The sequence below is a fragment of the Lytechinus variegatus genome, chromosome 13 (genome assembly GCF_018143015.1).
Source record: "Lytechinus variegatus isolate NC3 chromosome 13, Lvar_3.0, whole genome shotgun sequence".
NCBI lineage: Eukaryota > Metazoa > Echinodermata > Echinoidea > Temnopleuroida > Toxopneustidae > Lytechinus > Lytechinus variegatus.
In genome coordinates this window covers 18,300,926-18,319,515 of record NC_054752.1, presented here as the reverse complement: position 1 = coordinate 18,319,515, position 18,590 = coordinate 18,300,926, and the positions used below count along the sequence as shown (strand labels likewise).

General features: G+C 36.9%; 1 protein-coding gene across 1 annotated transcript in view; it reads right to left on the bottom strand.

The window, feature by feature from the left end:
• Window positions 1-388: 388 nt before the first annotated feature.
• Window positions 389-18,590, bottom strand: part of LOC121426184 (kinesin-like protein KIF28P) — a 31,202-nt gene continuing 13,000 nt past the window's right edge. Inside the window, exons 12-24 of the mRNA XM_041622387.1 lie at window positions 17,004-17,119; window positions 16,106-16,284; window positions 15,348-15,476; window positions 13,215-13,387; window positions 12,100-12,248; window positions 11,204-11,341; window positions 9,926-10,147; window positions 7,401-7,469; window positions 5,889-6,008; window positions 4,869-4,985; window positions 3,870-3,947; window positions 3,305-3,472; window positions 389-1,759 (exon numbers count right to left, since the gene is read on the bottom strand). Coding sequence (XP_041478321.1) covers window positions 1,754-1,759; window positions 3,305-3,472; window positions 3,870-3,947; window positions 4,869-4,985; window positions 5,889-6,008; window positions 7,401-7,469; window positions 9,926-10,147; window positions 11,204-11,341; window positions 12,100-12,248; window positions 13,215-13,387; window positions 15,348-15,476; window positions 16,106-16,284; window positions 17,004-17,119 — 1,664 coding nt within the window. The 3' untranslated portion in view covers window positions 389-1,753. The remainder of the gene's footprint in view (window positions 1,760-3,304; window positions 3,473-3,869; window positions 3,948-4,868; window positions 4,986-5,888; window positions 6,009-7,400; window positions 7,470-9,925; window positions 10,148-11,203; window positions 11,342-12,099; window positions 12,249-13,214; window positions 13,388-15,347; window positions 15,477-16,105; window positions 16,285-17,003; window positions 17,120-18,590) is intronic.

The following is an 18,590-nucleotide window of genomic DNA, read 5'->3' as shown; positions in this document are numbered from 1 at the left end:
TCTGCTTTAAAGGGGGAGTTCACACTAAACTTTGTTGTAAAAATAGCAGAAAAAATAGTGAAAAATATCGGTGAAGTTTTAAGGAAAATCCGTTTAAGAGTGTTATTAGAGTTCAAAGTTTTGGATTTGTGACATCACAAACGAGCAGCTGCACATGTGTTATGTAATATAAATGCATGAATTTCAAATTTTGTATGGTTCCTGATGACTTAATTTTGTTTTCTATTCATGATCGGGTGTGAAATGATTTGTCTACTGATATACAAAAGGTACAGTGAAAACCATTTTCAATTTTCTGAGAAAACGACATTTCATATGACGTCACAAATCAAATAATTGAAATTCTAATAACTTTTTAATTATTTGACCAATTTTTCTCAAACCTTCAGCAATAGTTTTTATTATTTTTTCGCTATTTTTACAATATACTTTTTGTCAGGGTGAACTTCCCCTTTAATAAAGATAATGTAGCCTGGATGAAGCTTTAAATGTTGTAAATGAAAAAAAAAGGTTTCAATTGTAAAATAAAACAAACAAAATGATTTAACTGAATTTTGCTTACATCATGAGCTTGGTGAATAAAATAATTTAGCTAATATATTTGATTTCATTGTGCATCTCTGTCCATAGCAGTACTTGTGAATTAAAAAGATTGCTGGTACCATGGATCCTACTAGAACTAGTAGGACCCATGCTAGTACTCAAACTGATTTTTTTTTCTAATCATTACTATAAAGAAGTTTATGTAACAAGACAGTGACAAAAAAGTAATGATATGAAATAAGCACAAAACAAAGAATTGTTATTCAACGAGTATGAAAATTAATGCGTGAATACGTGCAAAATGAATGAGAAATGCAAAACATTACATGCAAAAATTATTTTCACTGAGTTGCATAATACTACGAATGAGCAGCACATACGTGGTTAAAACAAGAAACAGCAAGTTCAAAAGGTTCAATGAAGAATGATTTGTGTGTTGTAATTATTGAAAAAAAAATTCTCTATTTTTTTTGGTGGGGGGGTGGCTACTTGACCTCAGTTCACTTATTTTTCCTTTCAATCTATTATGATGGCGACATTTTTTGTTAAATCTGATTGCTATTAAAGAAAGCAAGAATCCTTGCAAGCAAGCAATCGGGGGACCAAAGACTTTCTGAAGGATAGGTGTAATACCAAAGGGCATTGGAGCACCCAGTGGGCATTGGCAGGAATCAACCCTAGGTAACCGGAGCCCGAATCCCTGCTCTATTTACTAAGCTATCATGCCTCCTAAATGCCCAAATAGATTAATAGAGTTACAGCTCCTTCACATCAAGGTCCAAATTTGAAAGAGTTAACACGTACTCTCAGCTTGGACAAGAAAATCATTGTCATCCAATAAAAATAAGCTTTATTTTCAAAATCCCCCTTAATCAAACCATCACATAGAAAGTTAGTAGCATGCAATTTTAAGCGAACATTGTTAAAGTGAAGGATGAATGTCAAAAAACATTTAGGCAAAGCAGTTTGTATTTCATTACTTTTATTTTCCATTTAAATGTTAGATTAATTTATCAAAGAAGTGTCTGGAGCATGCAATTTGAAGGATGGTTGTAATAAAGTTAAAGATGAAAAAAAAAGAATTCTCAATTATCAGTAAAACAGCTGGATTATTCAGCCATGATTGATAAAGTGAAAACAAATGAAGTATTATCAAATTGAGGAAATGTTCAAAATCAATTTTACTTGCACATTCAATGTCCCTGCCTTGCTAGACCTGCCACATGCATGAAAGAAAAGAAACAAAAAACACAAATAGATATATGAAATAGCACAATTCTAGCAGAAAAACCAGCACCAATGCTTGACAGATTATACTAAAGCTTGAAAGTCAAGTACACGTATAACAAAAAAAAAAGGTCCACCAAGAAAATCTGCTAATGTAACACACTGCAATACAAGGCAATATACATGTACACATGTACATACATTGTTCCTGTCAAAACCAAATGCAGTTTGTCAAAGCATAGAGATAAATATAAATTTTCTTTCAAGGGAGGCATAACTGCAAATAGCACATTAAAAAAAATTATATCAATTTTCAGCTCTTTTACAGCTTAGTTTATATATTTCTAGGAATTTGGGTTCTTTTATTAGTAAATTTCTTTTGCTGAGAAAAATATTCTATAGTCCAATTTGAGGACCAGCACCCATGGAGATAACCATGAAAGCTGTAATATACAAATGAATATCATATCCAAAATAAAAGATATAAAGAACATAAAAAATATTAATTTCATTCAACTCCTATACAAAAAAGCAGGCTTTCCTTAATTTTGCATATCATCATTGCTGTTATCTTTAAAGAATGGATCATGTAAACTGAATAAGTTTCCTCATGATGAATAGAAAATAGACAAATATACAATACGCTTTTTGATTTCAAAAAGAAACTTCAGATACCCCCCCCCAAAAAAAAGTACCAAAACAAGGTATAATAAAGGCAAGTTTTACAGGCGATACATATTACTTTGGCAGTTACTCTGAGCCCCATCTCACAAAGAGATGTGATAAATTTAAATCTCAATAGTATTTGATTTACATTTGTGTATTTACAAGTTCATAGTAACTAGAGTTTGATTGAAATTTGAGTTCCATTGCAATTTATCACAACTCTTTGTAAAATAGGCCTCAGTCTAAAAATTATATACAAATATGACCAAGAGAGGGCATAGATACACACAAAATAATATTCAAAAGCCACTAGCCTTTTGTAAGATTGGAATGTTGGATGAGACGGGTTTTATGCCTGATTGCAGGTACATATATCCCAAATCAATTTATACAAAATCAGCTTTTTTTTCATCACATTTTCAATAAATTAAACTCTAAAGACAACTATACCACATTAAAATCAACAGATCCGACCAACATGGTAAACAGGGGCTCCATCTTAAAGTTGCGATTATTCCAATTATTCCCAACTATTTTAAGCCAGCTGCACCAATACGTAGAATGTATACAGCGGTTGAAATCATTTTCTAACAAATATAACATTCATATATCACGCGATATTACATGCATTATGCACTAATGATACATGTATCATTGTCTCAACAAATGAATGTACAAGTCATCCTCTTTGTTTCCAAATGGGAAATAGTGTAAAAATAATATGAAAATATGACAATGATATATTTTCATAAATGAGATTGATGGGATAATCTATAATCAGCATAGGTTTTGTACATGTAAATGGGCCATGCGGTCCAAGTAGGCAATGGGTTAACATTTAATTGAGTGTACATGTTTCACTCTTCACCTTTTCATTTGCGGTCAATCTGCCGATCTGTTCCGTTATACCGATGACGTGAGCCGCCGCCTTGAAGCGGTGAAGGCTCCCGGTGCTCATGACCTCTTGGACGTCCTTCAGGTCGAGGGTGTTCTTCTTCAGCTGAACAGCCTCATTTACCAGTTCCTGGATTCTTTGCTGGACATTAGATTGAGGGCGGGGGAAGGAATTAAGTATAATAATCAATATTGACAACAATTATTGCATTTATATAACACTTAATACATGTGCATTATGTTTCTCACTTTCCCATCGCTATACATTGCAATAATTATAGCCCTGATCATCGGATCCTGGCATGCCTGCACACAGTGTATTTTACTTTATCCACTCCCTGGGGAGCATTCGAACACGAGTTCAAAGACTCAATTGCAAGTCAAGGCATAATAATAGGCTTTCTCAGAAAAAATCCACCGGGAGTCCATTAACCAGTGTGAAATCTTTGGAATATTACCCTAGAGTTACCCCAGAGTAAACCAGGTGATCGCTGCCTGGTGGGTATCATGAGAAAAACAGGGCAGCAGTCAAGACTTACCAATTTAGCTTCCAATCTTTGCACCCTCTTCTTCTCTGTATTCAGTTCAACATTTAGCTTGTATTTCTCATCCGTTGACTGAAAAAGAATGTGTACAAACCTTCATCGAAACATTGACTTGAATCATGCATAAAAATCACATGTAGTACATGTAGTTCTAAGTGAACATAAATCAAGCATGTCTCCTTCACAATTTTTGTTTGTTTTCTTTCTTTTTATAATCAAATCATTTGTTTAATATTTGTTTGGGACAGAGGTCGACAAATATGTTTTCCATGAATGTAATCTTATCTTCATGGGATCTTAGACTGCTTACAGTCAAAATGTTACGTCTCCAACTCTTAACTTACAATATTTAGGGAGGCAAAGAAATCAAACGATCAAAATGAAAATACAAGGTTTATTTTCTTTTCTTATTCTCATAGCTTTTTAGAAGCAGCTTGATATGAGATAGGGTAGTGTTTAATGAAGCATTTTGAATGTGATTTTTACTGGCAAATAAACTCTTGAGCCGATCGGATGCAAGGATTTCAATAGCTTATAACAAATATAAGCTAAAGCCGGGGTAATAATAATAACAATGCGCCTCGGAATAGAATATTTCTAGATAGATGGCGCTATATAAATGCCTATTATTATTATTATTAATATTCAGTGAAAATTGTTTTGATGAAATGCCCTCAGGATTCATCGTTAAGATGGACCTATGATGAGATGACTAAAGCCAATAGCAAATCATAAGTGGTTCCGTGATAGAGCACCAGGTTCACGAGAAGCAGGTTGTGGGTTCAATCCCCAGCCGAGTCATACCAAAAAAAGTGGGACCTCCTGCTTTATTTTCAGGCACTCAATGTATCAAAATAAAGAAGAGTAAATAATATTATGTTACGCAGGGCCTGCTAGAAATTCAACAAACAGCTGAAGTGGCTACCCTGGGTAAATACAAGTAGAGTTACATGTATTATGTAGTTTGAATTTGAATTTCATGACTGCACTTACGATAGATGTACTCCTCTTTGTATCACCACCAAGCGATCTTCTTTCAGGTGACGTCTTATCTCTCTGGCGCCCCCACACCTCAATGATCAATGATTCATTGTCTAAATATTTCAGCATCTGAATTGAATAAAAAATAGATTTGATATGATTAATTCAAATGGGAAAGACTGGCTATGTTTCAATCGTGACAAAACAAAAGGTATGTAATTTTTACGTCAAAACTGACCAAGCAGAGTGTTTCTTTGTCCATGAAATATCATATCACGGTTGATGTATGTGACTAAATATGAATACATACACAGTACAGAATGAATGTAGTAATGAACCCACACACATTCATATAGACTTTCAATGACTACCTGTCAGAGCTCTTAATCCTTAGCTAACTGAAAGGGTCAATAGCCTCAGTGGTCTAAAATAGCCCATTTAAAAAAGGGTTAAATCTGATTTGTGCCTGCTGAAGAAGGGTAGCCAGATTAACTTCATAAAGGGATACAAAGCATGAATTTATTAATTTATTATTTATGTGGCGTGCAATGGCCTAAAAGATTAGTCTCTGGGCTTTGAAACAGAGGGTCGAGAGATCAAATCGCAGCCATGGTGTAATTTCCTTCAGCAAAGAATTCATCCACTGTGTGCTGCACTCGACCCAGGTGAGGTAAATATGTACCGGCAGGAAGTAATTCCTCAAAAAAGCTGTGTGCACCTGAATAGGTAGCCAAGCTTAGCCAGGTAATAATAGCAGGGCACGCTGGGAGAACAGTTTTCGGAACTGAAGCGGCTACCCTGGGTAAATATACTGTTATTATTAACCACTTAATTGACAACTATGTTCAAGCAAAAGTAATAATATGCAACACTATCAAATAGAAGATATACACTGACAAATATAAAGATTTTGCCATAAAAAAGTACAATTTCATGATCACCTAAACATAATGCAATAGTTTCCTTCTAAATAAACAATTACCAGTAAATATTGAATGCTACCGATATCAAAAACACTACAATGTATCTTACCTCTGGAGTTATGACTGATGTTGAGAATATTTTTTCATGATTGTACTCTGGGTTTCTACCCTCTACCTCAGCCGACTGAGCTGCTTCTCGGTTTTGATAAAACTTGTACCGACAAAAACTCTAGATGGAGGAAAAACAATCAAGCAACAAATGCTCAAGTAACATATATTGTAATACAGTTGCAAGTGTGTCAGTGATCACAACTAAAAACAGCTGAAAATTGCTTGTTAAGTTAGAGTATTGAAAAATAAAAATTGAAAGTGCTCCTTTACTTTTGTCCACAGGAAAGCTAACATAAGCTGAAATTATTAGCTTAACTCAAAAACAAAAATAGGTGAAATCAGCTACAAAGCTGAAGTCTCCCATCCTTGAGTTGGAATATCAACAGACTGAACGAACAGGTTCAGGGTGGAGTTTCATAAAGTTGTTTCTCAGTTTAAAACAACTTTATGTTTATTGTTATCAGCAAGCATGTTGAATCCAAAAGCGTGTCGTTGGTCAAGAAAATTGTTGTAACATGGATTATTTGGGAATGTCACTTTTTAGCACAAATCATTAAGAGTTGTGCAGGTCCCCTACAAACACTCAAACACATGCAGGGACACAGGGTCATTATGGGTGAATATTTTTGTTATCTTTCCCCAAAATAGGGACTGTGTCTGTTAAAAAACAAAAGACAGTTGGTAAGTATGAATAATGCCACTTAATCATACCCCTTTCGTACATACACATTCGCTCAGTATCAGACAGTCGATCCAGCAACGTCATATAACCTCATAGTGGTTATCACATGCAAGAAAATGTCATCCTTTTACGGAGCTACATGTATATTAAAAGATCTACAGAAATGAACTCACGACCAGCATAATACATTAAAGTTTGCATAAGTCAACCTTTCACAAGTCAAATAAATGCATACTAAATGCATGATTTGTCACTTCTAAGTCTATGGTCTCAAGAGATTTCCCTTAGGCAAATTCAACTACATAATACAAATAATGCACAGGTCAGTGTGTTAGGGCCATGCAGCAAATGCAAGGGCATTAAAAAGCATGAGGTACCAGCACTGAGTAATTATACACAACATTGCAAATAGCCAAGATGCATGCATCTCCACCAACATCATGAACTTATCTGTGCATTATTTGTATTATGTATTGAGTTGGAAGTATAAAATTAATAAATTTATTGGAATACAATTATTGATAAAAACCCTTCATAAGACAATCATCTGCTTTCAATGATAATATCATATATATCTAGATGTATAGCCATATGATGCGTGCCTAAGTGGGCTAAAAAAATCCTTGCAATAGCCTTCTCTCTGAAAGTATGTCCATTCAGTGACTCCTCAACCTTTACGCTTTCGTCACACCAAATTAATCAGATTCCAAAGCCACTGATGATATGCCATTCAAAGCTTTGATCGGTCTGCAGTTGGTTCATTGGCGTGACTTTCCTAAGCATATTGGCTACATCCTTGCATTTATTCTATAAAGCAGAATGAATTACCTTTGATATTCTTGCTGGTAATCCTCGGGCATGTGAGATCTGGAACTTGAAGTTAGTACTCTTCCCAATCTTTAATCATGAAATCACAAAGAAATGAAATAATTGTCATAATTAATCATAATAATCACAAGAGTGAATTGAAAGGAGTATTCAGGAATGGTTTGTAAACAAGGATCTGATCCAATGCACAAATAATTCATACTTTTCGTTTGTTCATACTATTCAATTTTTGTTTTATTTTCTTTATCGATACATGTACATGTAGAATCCAGACAATTAAATCAATACATTCATTGTATCAGACTTACTTAAATTTCAATAAATCAAAGATACATGTACAGCAATATGTAAAGTAAATGTTGGTAAATCTTGAAATTTTGGTAAAAAAAGGCCCCTGCGGTCTGAAAATAACTGCCTACATGTATACCTTGCTTATCCTTTGCAGGTGAGACTAAAATTCAGTTTATTTCTACTTATTTCATGAAAGGGTATATGTATCAAGATTATCAATTTAAAGATATTTGTCTATACATGTAACAGGAGATTCAATTAGAGCTAGGGTTCCTTGGATTTGGGGTGTTTCATGACAGTTGTCAGCACTGACTAAATTGTCGGTAATGACAATTTCAGCGAAATCCTTGGTTGTGATTGGCTGTGAGCATTTGCCTCTGACTGTTACTACTAGGCCCGTTTTGAAAGTCAATTTTTGATGCACGTGTACACGGCGTGTTTTTCGGTCGTGTACACGTGTACACGTTGTAAACACTGTGAGAGCGAGTTCTGTTTTCATGTCGACACGGACCCGCATCAACATGTCATAAAAAAGGGGTCTATATAGCCTAAGTCACGGTTTTAAAGCTTACCTGATAAGTTTGAAGTTACAATCCACAAAAATTGGTGCAAATTAAAAGTTTACTTGGCTTAGCAGCGCATTAAATTAATAAAGAATGCAAAAGAAAATCAGTGCAGGGCCCTAGCTAGCGCCGACGCCCGTTGGATGCGCATTTTGTATACTGTACCGTACATGCATGCACAGATCGCTGCAGAATAAGTGTAACTGAAGTTATCGATTGATTTTCATTATTATGTTGCCAATTTGAAGAGCGTTTGTTTGTAGGCTTGTAGCACATGTGTGCGAGCGTATAACACGTAAGTTGAAGCGATGATCGCTATCGCAATTGGTGATTCTCAAATTGACTCTGAGTGTGATTGAGCAACGCTTTCGAGCTTTCAAGACCGGAGCAGACCCATTTCGTGGTACAAAAACGTGAGTCTCCAGAAAGAATGTGGATTAAATTGGCGATTTTGGAAGTGAACTCACTCTGGATTAATTGAAATATATTGACATATTAGTATTTAAAACATGTGCAGTGTCTGAGAACTAAGATTTAATGTGAGGCTGTGAGCTTGTTCACTGACTTTGTAGCCCCATGCAAGCTTTATGCAGACGCTACCGTGTACACGGTGATGGAATTTAGTACACGTGCACTGACTTGACCGTGCGTGTACACGTGTACCCGAAACGGGCCTAGTTACTACTACTACTACTAATAATAATATAGGGTATTTATATTGCACACATATCCACCTTGTTAGGTGCTCAAGGCGCTCCTATATTACCCGGCTAAGCTTGGCGTTCATAGCACAAACAACTTTTTATGGAATTACTTCCTACCGGTACCCATTTACCTCACCTGGGTTGAGTGCAGCACATTGTGGATCAGTTTCTTGCTGAAGGAAATTTCGCCATGGCTGGGATTCGAACCCACGACCCTCTATTTCAAAGTCCGAAGACTAATCCACTGGGCCACAACGCTCTACTATGGTATGAGAAAGCCAACTTGTCAGTGCTGACAACTTTCATGAAACGCTCCCCTGTTGCTCTCTAAAACCTGGGGAGCATTTCATGAATAAATAGTGATGTTCATCCACAAATTTGTAAACAGCCAATCAGATGATAGGACTTATTCACACTTGCTGGTGATCAATTGAAGAAAAACAGTAAACAGGGCCCTTTCTTAAACAGAGTTGCGACTGATGCGATGAACCACAAACATTTGAAAAGTTATCAATATAATTTTTTTCTACAGGGAAATTTACACTTTATTCTTTTGTAAACAAACAGGAGCATACTCAAAATTATTTGAACAAGCAAGCATTTTGGATGTTTACCTTGCTGGTTTTCCATAGTTGTGACTGATCAGGGGCCCGTCTTACAAAGAGTTGTGATTGGTCCGATCAAACGTAACTATGGAAAGCCAGCAATGTCAGCATCTAAAATACATATTTGATCAAAGTATTTCCTAGAAATTATGTATACTCATACATTCACTGTTTTCTTGACAATTCAGTTTGCTTTTCTTTGTTTTCAAAGGACATTGAGCAAATTTCCCAAAGAAAAAATTATGACAATGATGGATTTCCATATACTTCAGATTGATCGGATTAATCATAACTCTTTGTAAGACAGGGCCCAGATCAATTGCAACTCTTTGTGAGATGGGTCCAGGATGAATTATACTGACCAATTCTTTGGGATCGTCCACAAAGTCTTCATCAGGGAGGTGAGAGCCGTCCGATTTACAAGGACGGATGTCAACCTGGAGGAGACCCTGCTCCATCCCTCGGAAATCACCGATACCAAGGAGCTCTTCGATCTCTATCAGGTATGCAAGGCTCTGAAGGTATACGTGGACGCAGCCGATGAGGACCTCCGTGTCTGGAGGCTCCCAGAAGGGATCTTTGTTCTGCAATGGAGAAGGTTGGAGGAAGGGATTAAAGATGATTGGACTGCCTTTTATTTCTGTTATTCAGTAACAGTTTCTTTTTTTTCAATGCTATAGCTATCACCATCACCTCTACTGTCATCATCATTACCATTTTCATCATTGGTCAGTATAATCATTTTTACCATCACCTTTCAGTAGCACCACTATCATTTTTAACATATATATTCTCACTCCTACCAACAGCTAATATTGCAACATCATTACCATCGTCCTCCTCATCTTCACAACCATCATACTATCATCCTTTATCGTTATCAACATCCTCCTCCATATTATGATCACCATCAGCAATATTACTATCACGATCATCACTATCATCATAATCATCTCTACAACCACTTACATCATCGTCATCATTATCACTGTAATCCTCACTCTTCTACTTTTCTTTCTTATCATCGTCTTAATCATCATCATCATAACAACCATTATCAATAATTACCACCATCACTATAATCCTCCTCATCCTCATCCTCTCTAATCATGTTCTTTATCACTACTACCATTTTCAATATCGTAATATTCATCATAGCCACCACTGACAACATCCATCATAACCAACTTCATCATCATCCCCATCATTATCATCTCTAACACCACCACCATTATTATCATTATCATCTCCAACACCACCATTATCATCATCATCACCATCATCACCATCATCATCGTCATCATCATCATAATCACCATCGTCATCATCATCATCACCATCATCACCACCATCACCATCATCATCATTATCACCACCATCATCACCATCATCATCACCATCATCATCATCACCATCACCATCACCATCATCATCATCATCATCAATATCATCATCATCATCATCACCATCATCACCATCATCACCATCATCATCATCATAATCACCATCATCATCATAATCACCATCATCATCACCATCATCAATATCATCATCATCATCACCATCATCAATATCATCATCATCGTCATCATCACCATCATCATAATCACTCTTCTCACCAACAAGACATTTGTTCCTACCTGTTCTACATCCCAATCTTTATCACCGTCTGTATAGTTCTGATACATCTCCTGCATGAGATACTTGCGATTCAGAAATTTATTCCTGGTCCACAAGAACTCATTGTCATTGTCCACGTTCTTCATGCATATAGAAACCTACAGATTGTGATATGAAGAGATAAAATAGGTCAAGCCATTTCACAGGATAATGATAACAAAGATAATAAAAATAAACACAATCATCAGAAAAGTCTTATTACTCATGATAATCCCAATAATGATAGGTAACACAATAACAATTAACATGATATCAATAATAACATAAATGATATAAGTATTCACAACAATAATGCCAGAATTGTTGATTCCAGAATACCAGTCTCGGTCCAATGCACTCAGATTCTGGTAACCTGTTTCCCATTACAGTCTTTCTATGAAACAAGAGAAAGTAGCACAATTCCTGTAAATAAATACTACCTGAAAGTAAAATATTTGGTATTCATTCTATTTTACCTTTCACACTATAATGACATTAAACATCTAACCTTACATCAATAAAAGTAAGCCATGGAGGTTGGATTGGCATATTGTATCTATTCATTTTCTTTATTATCTTGGCTCATCATGTCTTCTTCAGTAAACAAAGGCTGCCATTATCAGATGCACTTGTTTTGGTATCATTTTTTTTTTCTAGCTTTCTCACAAAAATGACATTCAAAATCTAACCTTACATCAATGAAAGTAAACTATGGAGGTCGGATTGGCATTATCAGATGCAAATTGTTTTGCAGCAACAGGTAAAAGCAATGTCCATGCAGTCAAACAATTATATAAAGAGGTTTTTTCATGGATCGCTCATATTATCATTAATAAATTTATCCCTACGTGAATAAATGAGCCCAACAACCACCTACCTCTGTCCTGCCATGCTTAGCCCCTCTGGCCTGAGGTGAGATGAGAGCTATCTCAAAGCGTACCCTCTTCTTCAACTCCTCACTCATTGCGTTAGCTTCACTGACATGGGGTATCAATTCAACAAGGTCTTCTTGGATCAAAAGCTCATCTATATCAAACACAATCGATACATCCAAAGAAATTAAGTTAAAAAATGTAATGCTACATTTCAGGGAACTATTTATTGCTGCCTATAGATGTTATTGGGGTTATAAAACGGTTCTGTGACAATTGCTCTGGCGACAATTGCTCCAAGCAGAGTCCACACATTAATAGAATGACCAACTTCAATCCTGGGTTTAACACTATACCCTATTCTGAACCTAACCCTAAACCTACATGTAACATAAAACCCACTGAGACCCTAACCCTATAACTTAGACGAAATAAAGCCCAGAGCAATCAATATGCAGATATGCATAACTATCGAGCTTTGCAAAGATAATGGTTTTTTATTTTGGTATTTCAAAAAATTACAAAACTATAAAACACAGCACAAAGATAATGGTTGGTGCATCTGAACCCGACTGAGTGACGCTTGATACAGCCAAACCTGCACCTGAATGAAGACCACTTCTTTGGTTCCCCCTTATAAAACTTTTCCTTATTGAGCATGCATCAAAGAAATCTGCCCATAAAGAACCGAGGGTGTTTCACAAAGATTTAAGTATGACTTAAGTTGCACTTAAATGCCTAGTTGCGTCCAGTATAGACATCATCACATTGGTCAGATCATGCCAAGACGACGCGCACTACTGCGAATTGAAGAAGATTGTGCGTTGCATATTATGTACACGTCGACCTTAAGTGCGACTCTACTAAGCCATACTTAAATCTTTGTGAAACACCCCCCCCCCTGCTCATGAAAACCATTTTTCTTCTCCTCCTTGGGTGGTCTTACAGGCAGGTTTTAAGATATCCAAAGATATAAAACTTTTCAACGAGGGTGTGGTCCTGTTATAAGCTACTGAAATGATGCAATATGATTGGATATTGAGAGGGGATTTGTTATATAATTTTAGTATTTGCTATATTTTCATGAAACAGTGCCCTGATGAAGGGATTGTATGCCTACCTTTTGACCTATTTGGGCCCTGTTTGATGTCGAAGCCAGAGTTTGCAGCGATCTCTTCCTGAGCTTTGCTGTAGGTGGGTTTCTCCTCAGGTCCTTTCTTCTCCTTCTTCGGGTTCTTAGCCAGATCTTGAGGATGATGGACAACATAGAGATGCTTGGAACCAAAGAGAACCCTAGTAAAGAATAATAACGAGGAAATATCGAATGTAGTACAAGTTTAATCAGTTTTATTGTATATCAGGTGTTTTACACATTCTAATTTTGTGGTTCAGTTCATATCATATGAAATGAAAAAAAAAAAGTTTTATAGTGCATGATGAGGCTAAAGTATTGCTATGAAAGAATTTTTTTACAGGTACACACTCATCACCATCATCATCATCAAGATCACCGCTTCCATTATCATCATCTTCATTATCATCATTCTTCTCATCCTCCTCCTCCTCATCATTTACCATCATACTCATGACCACTATCATCATCACAATATACATCTATCACTAGCACTTCCATGATTTTTTTCATTATCATTGCCATCATTACCCATAGTCACCACCATTAATCATCATGATCATCATCATTACAATCACATTTATCTTCCTCCTTCTCCTCCTCATCATAAAGATCACAGTCATGATAAAATCATTATCACCATCGCAGACCTGCCAACATTTGAAAATGGAAAAAAGGAGTCCACGAATCGCGCAGAAAGCCGAACCCCCAACGGCGGGGGTCAAGGGGAGGACATTTAGGAAATTTCACCTTAAAAACAAGCCTTCTGGAGCCCTTCTTGAGCTTTTTATGCCTTGTCCTTTCTCTGGAGCCTTTCATAAGTGGCTTTTTTGGCACCATGTATTACCTCTCTTAAGTATGGCATAGTTTCTTTCTACTCTCCATAGCCAATTCATGTACCATCAGAGAACTTAATGTTCTTGTGCTCAGGCTTGCTCTCTGCTTAGTTTTGTTCTTTACCACGATGGAAAATACTCTTTCACAGTCACTGTTGCTATGAAAAATTAGCAGAACTGCTTTCATTGTTTTGCATAGGAGGGAGTACTTCTCTGTGTGCCTTGTGATATCCTTAATAGCTCCTATCTTGTGCCATTTCTCATCGATTCTGTCTGTATTTGAACTTGCAACAATTTCATCAACATCTTGATCTATTTGATAAAGATTAAATTCTTGTTCAAGTTTGTCCATATCTTTGTAAACGTCGCGAAACTTTTGAGTGTGCCCTTTTGCTTTTGGCATCATGGATCATTCACATACAGCAGGGGTCTAAAAGTTTGCAAGAATCGGCCCTGAAACGGCAGACTTGTAAAATCCAAAGCATTTAGCTCACTAAGCACAAAGCACATATAAAAATATCATGAGAAGATATTAGTTTAAAATGTTACCGTTTCTAAACCTCAGCTGGCGAAACAATCCATTTCCCACACGGTATTCCAGAACGGTAGTACGGTAGTATAGTAGCGGAGGCACGCAAGCGCTGCGCTGCATCGTACCGTACAAATGCATAGAGTTACATTCGCACTACACGCGCTATGAATCCTCGCGATCGCGGGCGAACTGTCCAATGTCAATACACACGATCGCTGTCGGATAAATAGCACGCTGGCCGCGGCTTGTTGCGCTTCGTATATGCACACACGGAGCACAGGCCCATCACGCGTTCTTATCCATTGAACTCTGAACTCCACGTACGCGCGCGTAGTGCATGCGTTTAATTAACGTACGTACGTAAATGTAACATTGAGAGGACTCAGAGAGAGAGAAAGAGAGCCGTAGGCAGATGCAGACGGAAAGTGCGTCATTTCCCAAAGAAAAAAGATAATCATCTGAAATACAAAGAAAACGGAGTTCTCCGCTTTTGGGCCGCTATAAATTCTGAAAAACGGAGAAACTCCGGAAAACCCGGAGAAGTTGGCAGGCCTGCCATCGCCATCAAAATAATCACCATCATCATCACCACTGTCATCATCATCATCACAACCATCACAATCATCATCACCACCAACATAAGCAGTACTGTCACCATCATTACAATCATCATTACCACCATCATCATTACTAAAATCAACATCATCATCATCATCCTCCTCATCATCTTCATCAACACTCAGAAGGCATTACCTATCATTATGGTGAAGTTCTTCCCCGTCAGTCAGCTGCTTGCCATTCACCAGTACCTTGGCAGGGAGACATGGCTTGATCTTCACCGTGCTACCACGGCTTGATATCATCGCATGCTCCTTCTCCATGCTGTTACAAGACAAGGAGGGGAAAGATGGAACAAGGGAGGGGAGAAAGGGTAAGAGATACATGTATGGATGATTGAGGTAGGGAGGTAGAGAAGGGGAATAAGAAAATAGAAGTGGAGGAGGTACAAAAGACAGAAGATAAGAGATAGAGGGAGAAAGAAACAGAGGGAGAAGGTGAGAGAGAAGAAGAGGATAAAGTGGAGGGGGAAGGGAAGGAAAGTGTGGGGAGGAAGCAAAATGGAAGAAGAGAGCAGGAGAGATTGAGAGAAAGAAAGCCAGATGAGAGATGGGAGAGAAAGGGAAAGCGAAAATAGGGGAGGATGAAAGGGGAAAAAGAAATGGAGAAAAGAGTACGAAAGAGAGGGGATTCATTATTAGTTGCAGAGTATCAAACAGACAACATTTATTGGATAATTACTATCATTAATGGTGCAATAAAAAAAGGCAAGATTCAGACATTCAATTTTGTTCTTGCTTATTCCCTCAATTTTAATTCAGCATGCAGAGTCATAGAAATACGTCAAATTAAGTTGGCATTAAACCATAAATGACTGATCTTATGACATGATATTGTACAAAAAACAATAGAAAAATGCTTCCAAAACACATGGGCAGAAACTTGAAACTTACTTGAGACCAGAGAGGACAATATCCGCAGCTGGAGTAGCTTTGTCACTGCCCACTTTGGTTAAACCTTGTTTGATCATATGAATGATCATCCCTGTCAACGCGGGATCCTCGTTAAGGTTCCATAAATGAGGAGTGACTTTCATCTCCTCATGTTTCTTCTTCTCCTTTGCTAATTCTTGCTGCAGGCATTAAAATATGAAAAATTCATCAATCCTTTCATTCATACATTCATTCATTTGTACATTTATGAATTTATTTATTCATGCAATTGTTAAATCTATTCATTCATTTATTTATTTGTTCATTAGCCCCTGTAATGTAGGCAGAGGATGCAACTATTGTTTTTGCCGAGTCTGATGCTGTTACTCAAAATACACAAATACTTCTGGGCCCCGTCTTTAATACAAAGAGTTACGATTGATCCGATCAATCACAACTATGGATGGCCAGCAATGTCAACATCAATTATGCATGCTTGTTCCAAATATTTTCTAGCTATGATGAATATTCATGCATTCATGTTTTCTTGAAAATTCACTGCATAGGAAAAAATTGATGGATTTTCTTAGATCAAGAAGAACTGATGGATTTTCATAGATCAAGAAGAACTAACGCAAGATCGGAGTGCAAAGTGTAATCTTCTGCATCGGATGTATTGGGGATGTTTTGCATAATAGCACTAGACTCCTCTCCTTCTCTCTCTCTTTCTTCTGCTTACAACCAGCTTTATAGAACACCCCCAGAATAATGATTCATAAAGAGTAGTTTTACAGACTTATTTTAAGATTCTCTAATATAGTAATATTGTTATGTCAGTCTAATGTCCTACTTTATGTAACAATTCATAAATTGGTGTTTTTATGTTTTTTTAATGAAAAATTCATATTCTTAGACATACCTCTTGAGCGGAATGAACTTCTTTGAGTTTCTGTTCCCAGGATTTCTTCATTGATTCCATCTCTAATTGATTCCTCTGAAGCTCCCTCTCAAGAGCTTTCTTCATCTCCTCAACTTCTACTCAGCAAAATATCAAGAGGGTCGAAGATAGACAAGGAGACGGTAAAGAGAGATCAGGAGAGACAAGAAGAGAAACAAAAAGGGAGAGAGAGTGAGGTCAGAAATAGAGAAGAGAGGAACAAAGAGAAAGGAAAAGGAGAAGAAAGAAAGAAGGGGAGATAAGGAGGCAGAGAGAGAGAGAAGAGCAGAAAATACATAAAAGAAGAGCGAGGAGAAAGAGAAGAGAGATGGTCAGAAGTAGAAAAGGACAGAGAAAGAGTCAGAAAAACACAGAGGAGGGGAAAAAGAAATCAATTATTGAAGAATATATATTTTTTTAAAAATAGACAGATATATATAACAGCCATTTCTTAAAATGAAAATACTATGAATGCCCTTTTTACATGACTAAATACATGTATCATAAAACTGCAAAAAATTGAAGATCTTTATTTGTTTTTTTTTATTTTATTATTATCATTTTTTTATTCTTTTGGGGGAGGGGGGCAATTCTCCAAATAATCTGTACCAGATGGTCAGATCCTCTTCATTATCTAAGACAGAAGCAGGTATCATAAGGAAAATATGTTGTTTTAGCCAAGAAAGGGATGCATCCTGAGAGATAAAGCATTTCTAAAACTGTTACTTAAAATTATAACAACATACACATATTAATAATTGTCAAGTATGTCGGCCATAGCAATTATGCTAATTTGGTGATTTCTTGGGCCCCCTCCCAGGTCCAAAAAAAAGGGGAGGGGGGATAAAGTGCATATGCTGTGTGCAGGCACTATTCAAGGGTTTCATACCATTTGCATCGGCTCTAAATTCGACACACTAAATCGAACGACCAACATTTAATGCTGTACCCTGTCCTATAGACCCAACATAAAACCATATTGCAACCCTAACCCTACATCTTCGACGAAATGAAGCCCGGATTAATTGTCACAGGAGCAAATGTTGTGCCACCCTATTCAATAATAAAACAAATAATGCATGTAAGCACATGCACGCAGTGCCAAATAATGAACGATGTGCGAGAAGAGTCAACGGATATCCCGCACCGAGATCCACAGGACAGAGTGCGGTATATCCATTTGGCGAGTCGAGCACAGAGTTCATTATTTAGGTCCTCCATGCACAAGAATGCGTGCATTGTTTGTTTAATACAACCCCTCTCCTCCCCCATGTTACTAAGTTGCCACAAATGCTATATTTGATCTGAATTCTAGATAATTACTGTCCTGTACTCTGAGGTCAGAGTGCAGGATAGTACTTTTGGTATGACGTCAGAGTGCAGGATAATGCGTTTTGGATGTAATAGTGCAATTTGCCGAATATCATGTGATCTGATTTGGACCAATCAAATTACAGAACATTCTTGGGAGTTGTGTAATAGAAGACATCATTACATTACATCCATTGGCTCTTCTCGCACATCATTACATATTGAGCACTACATCAGTATAATTATTCCTATTGTTTA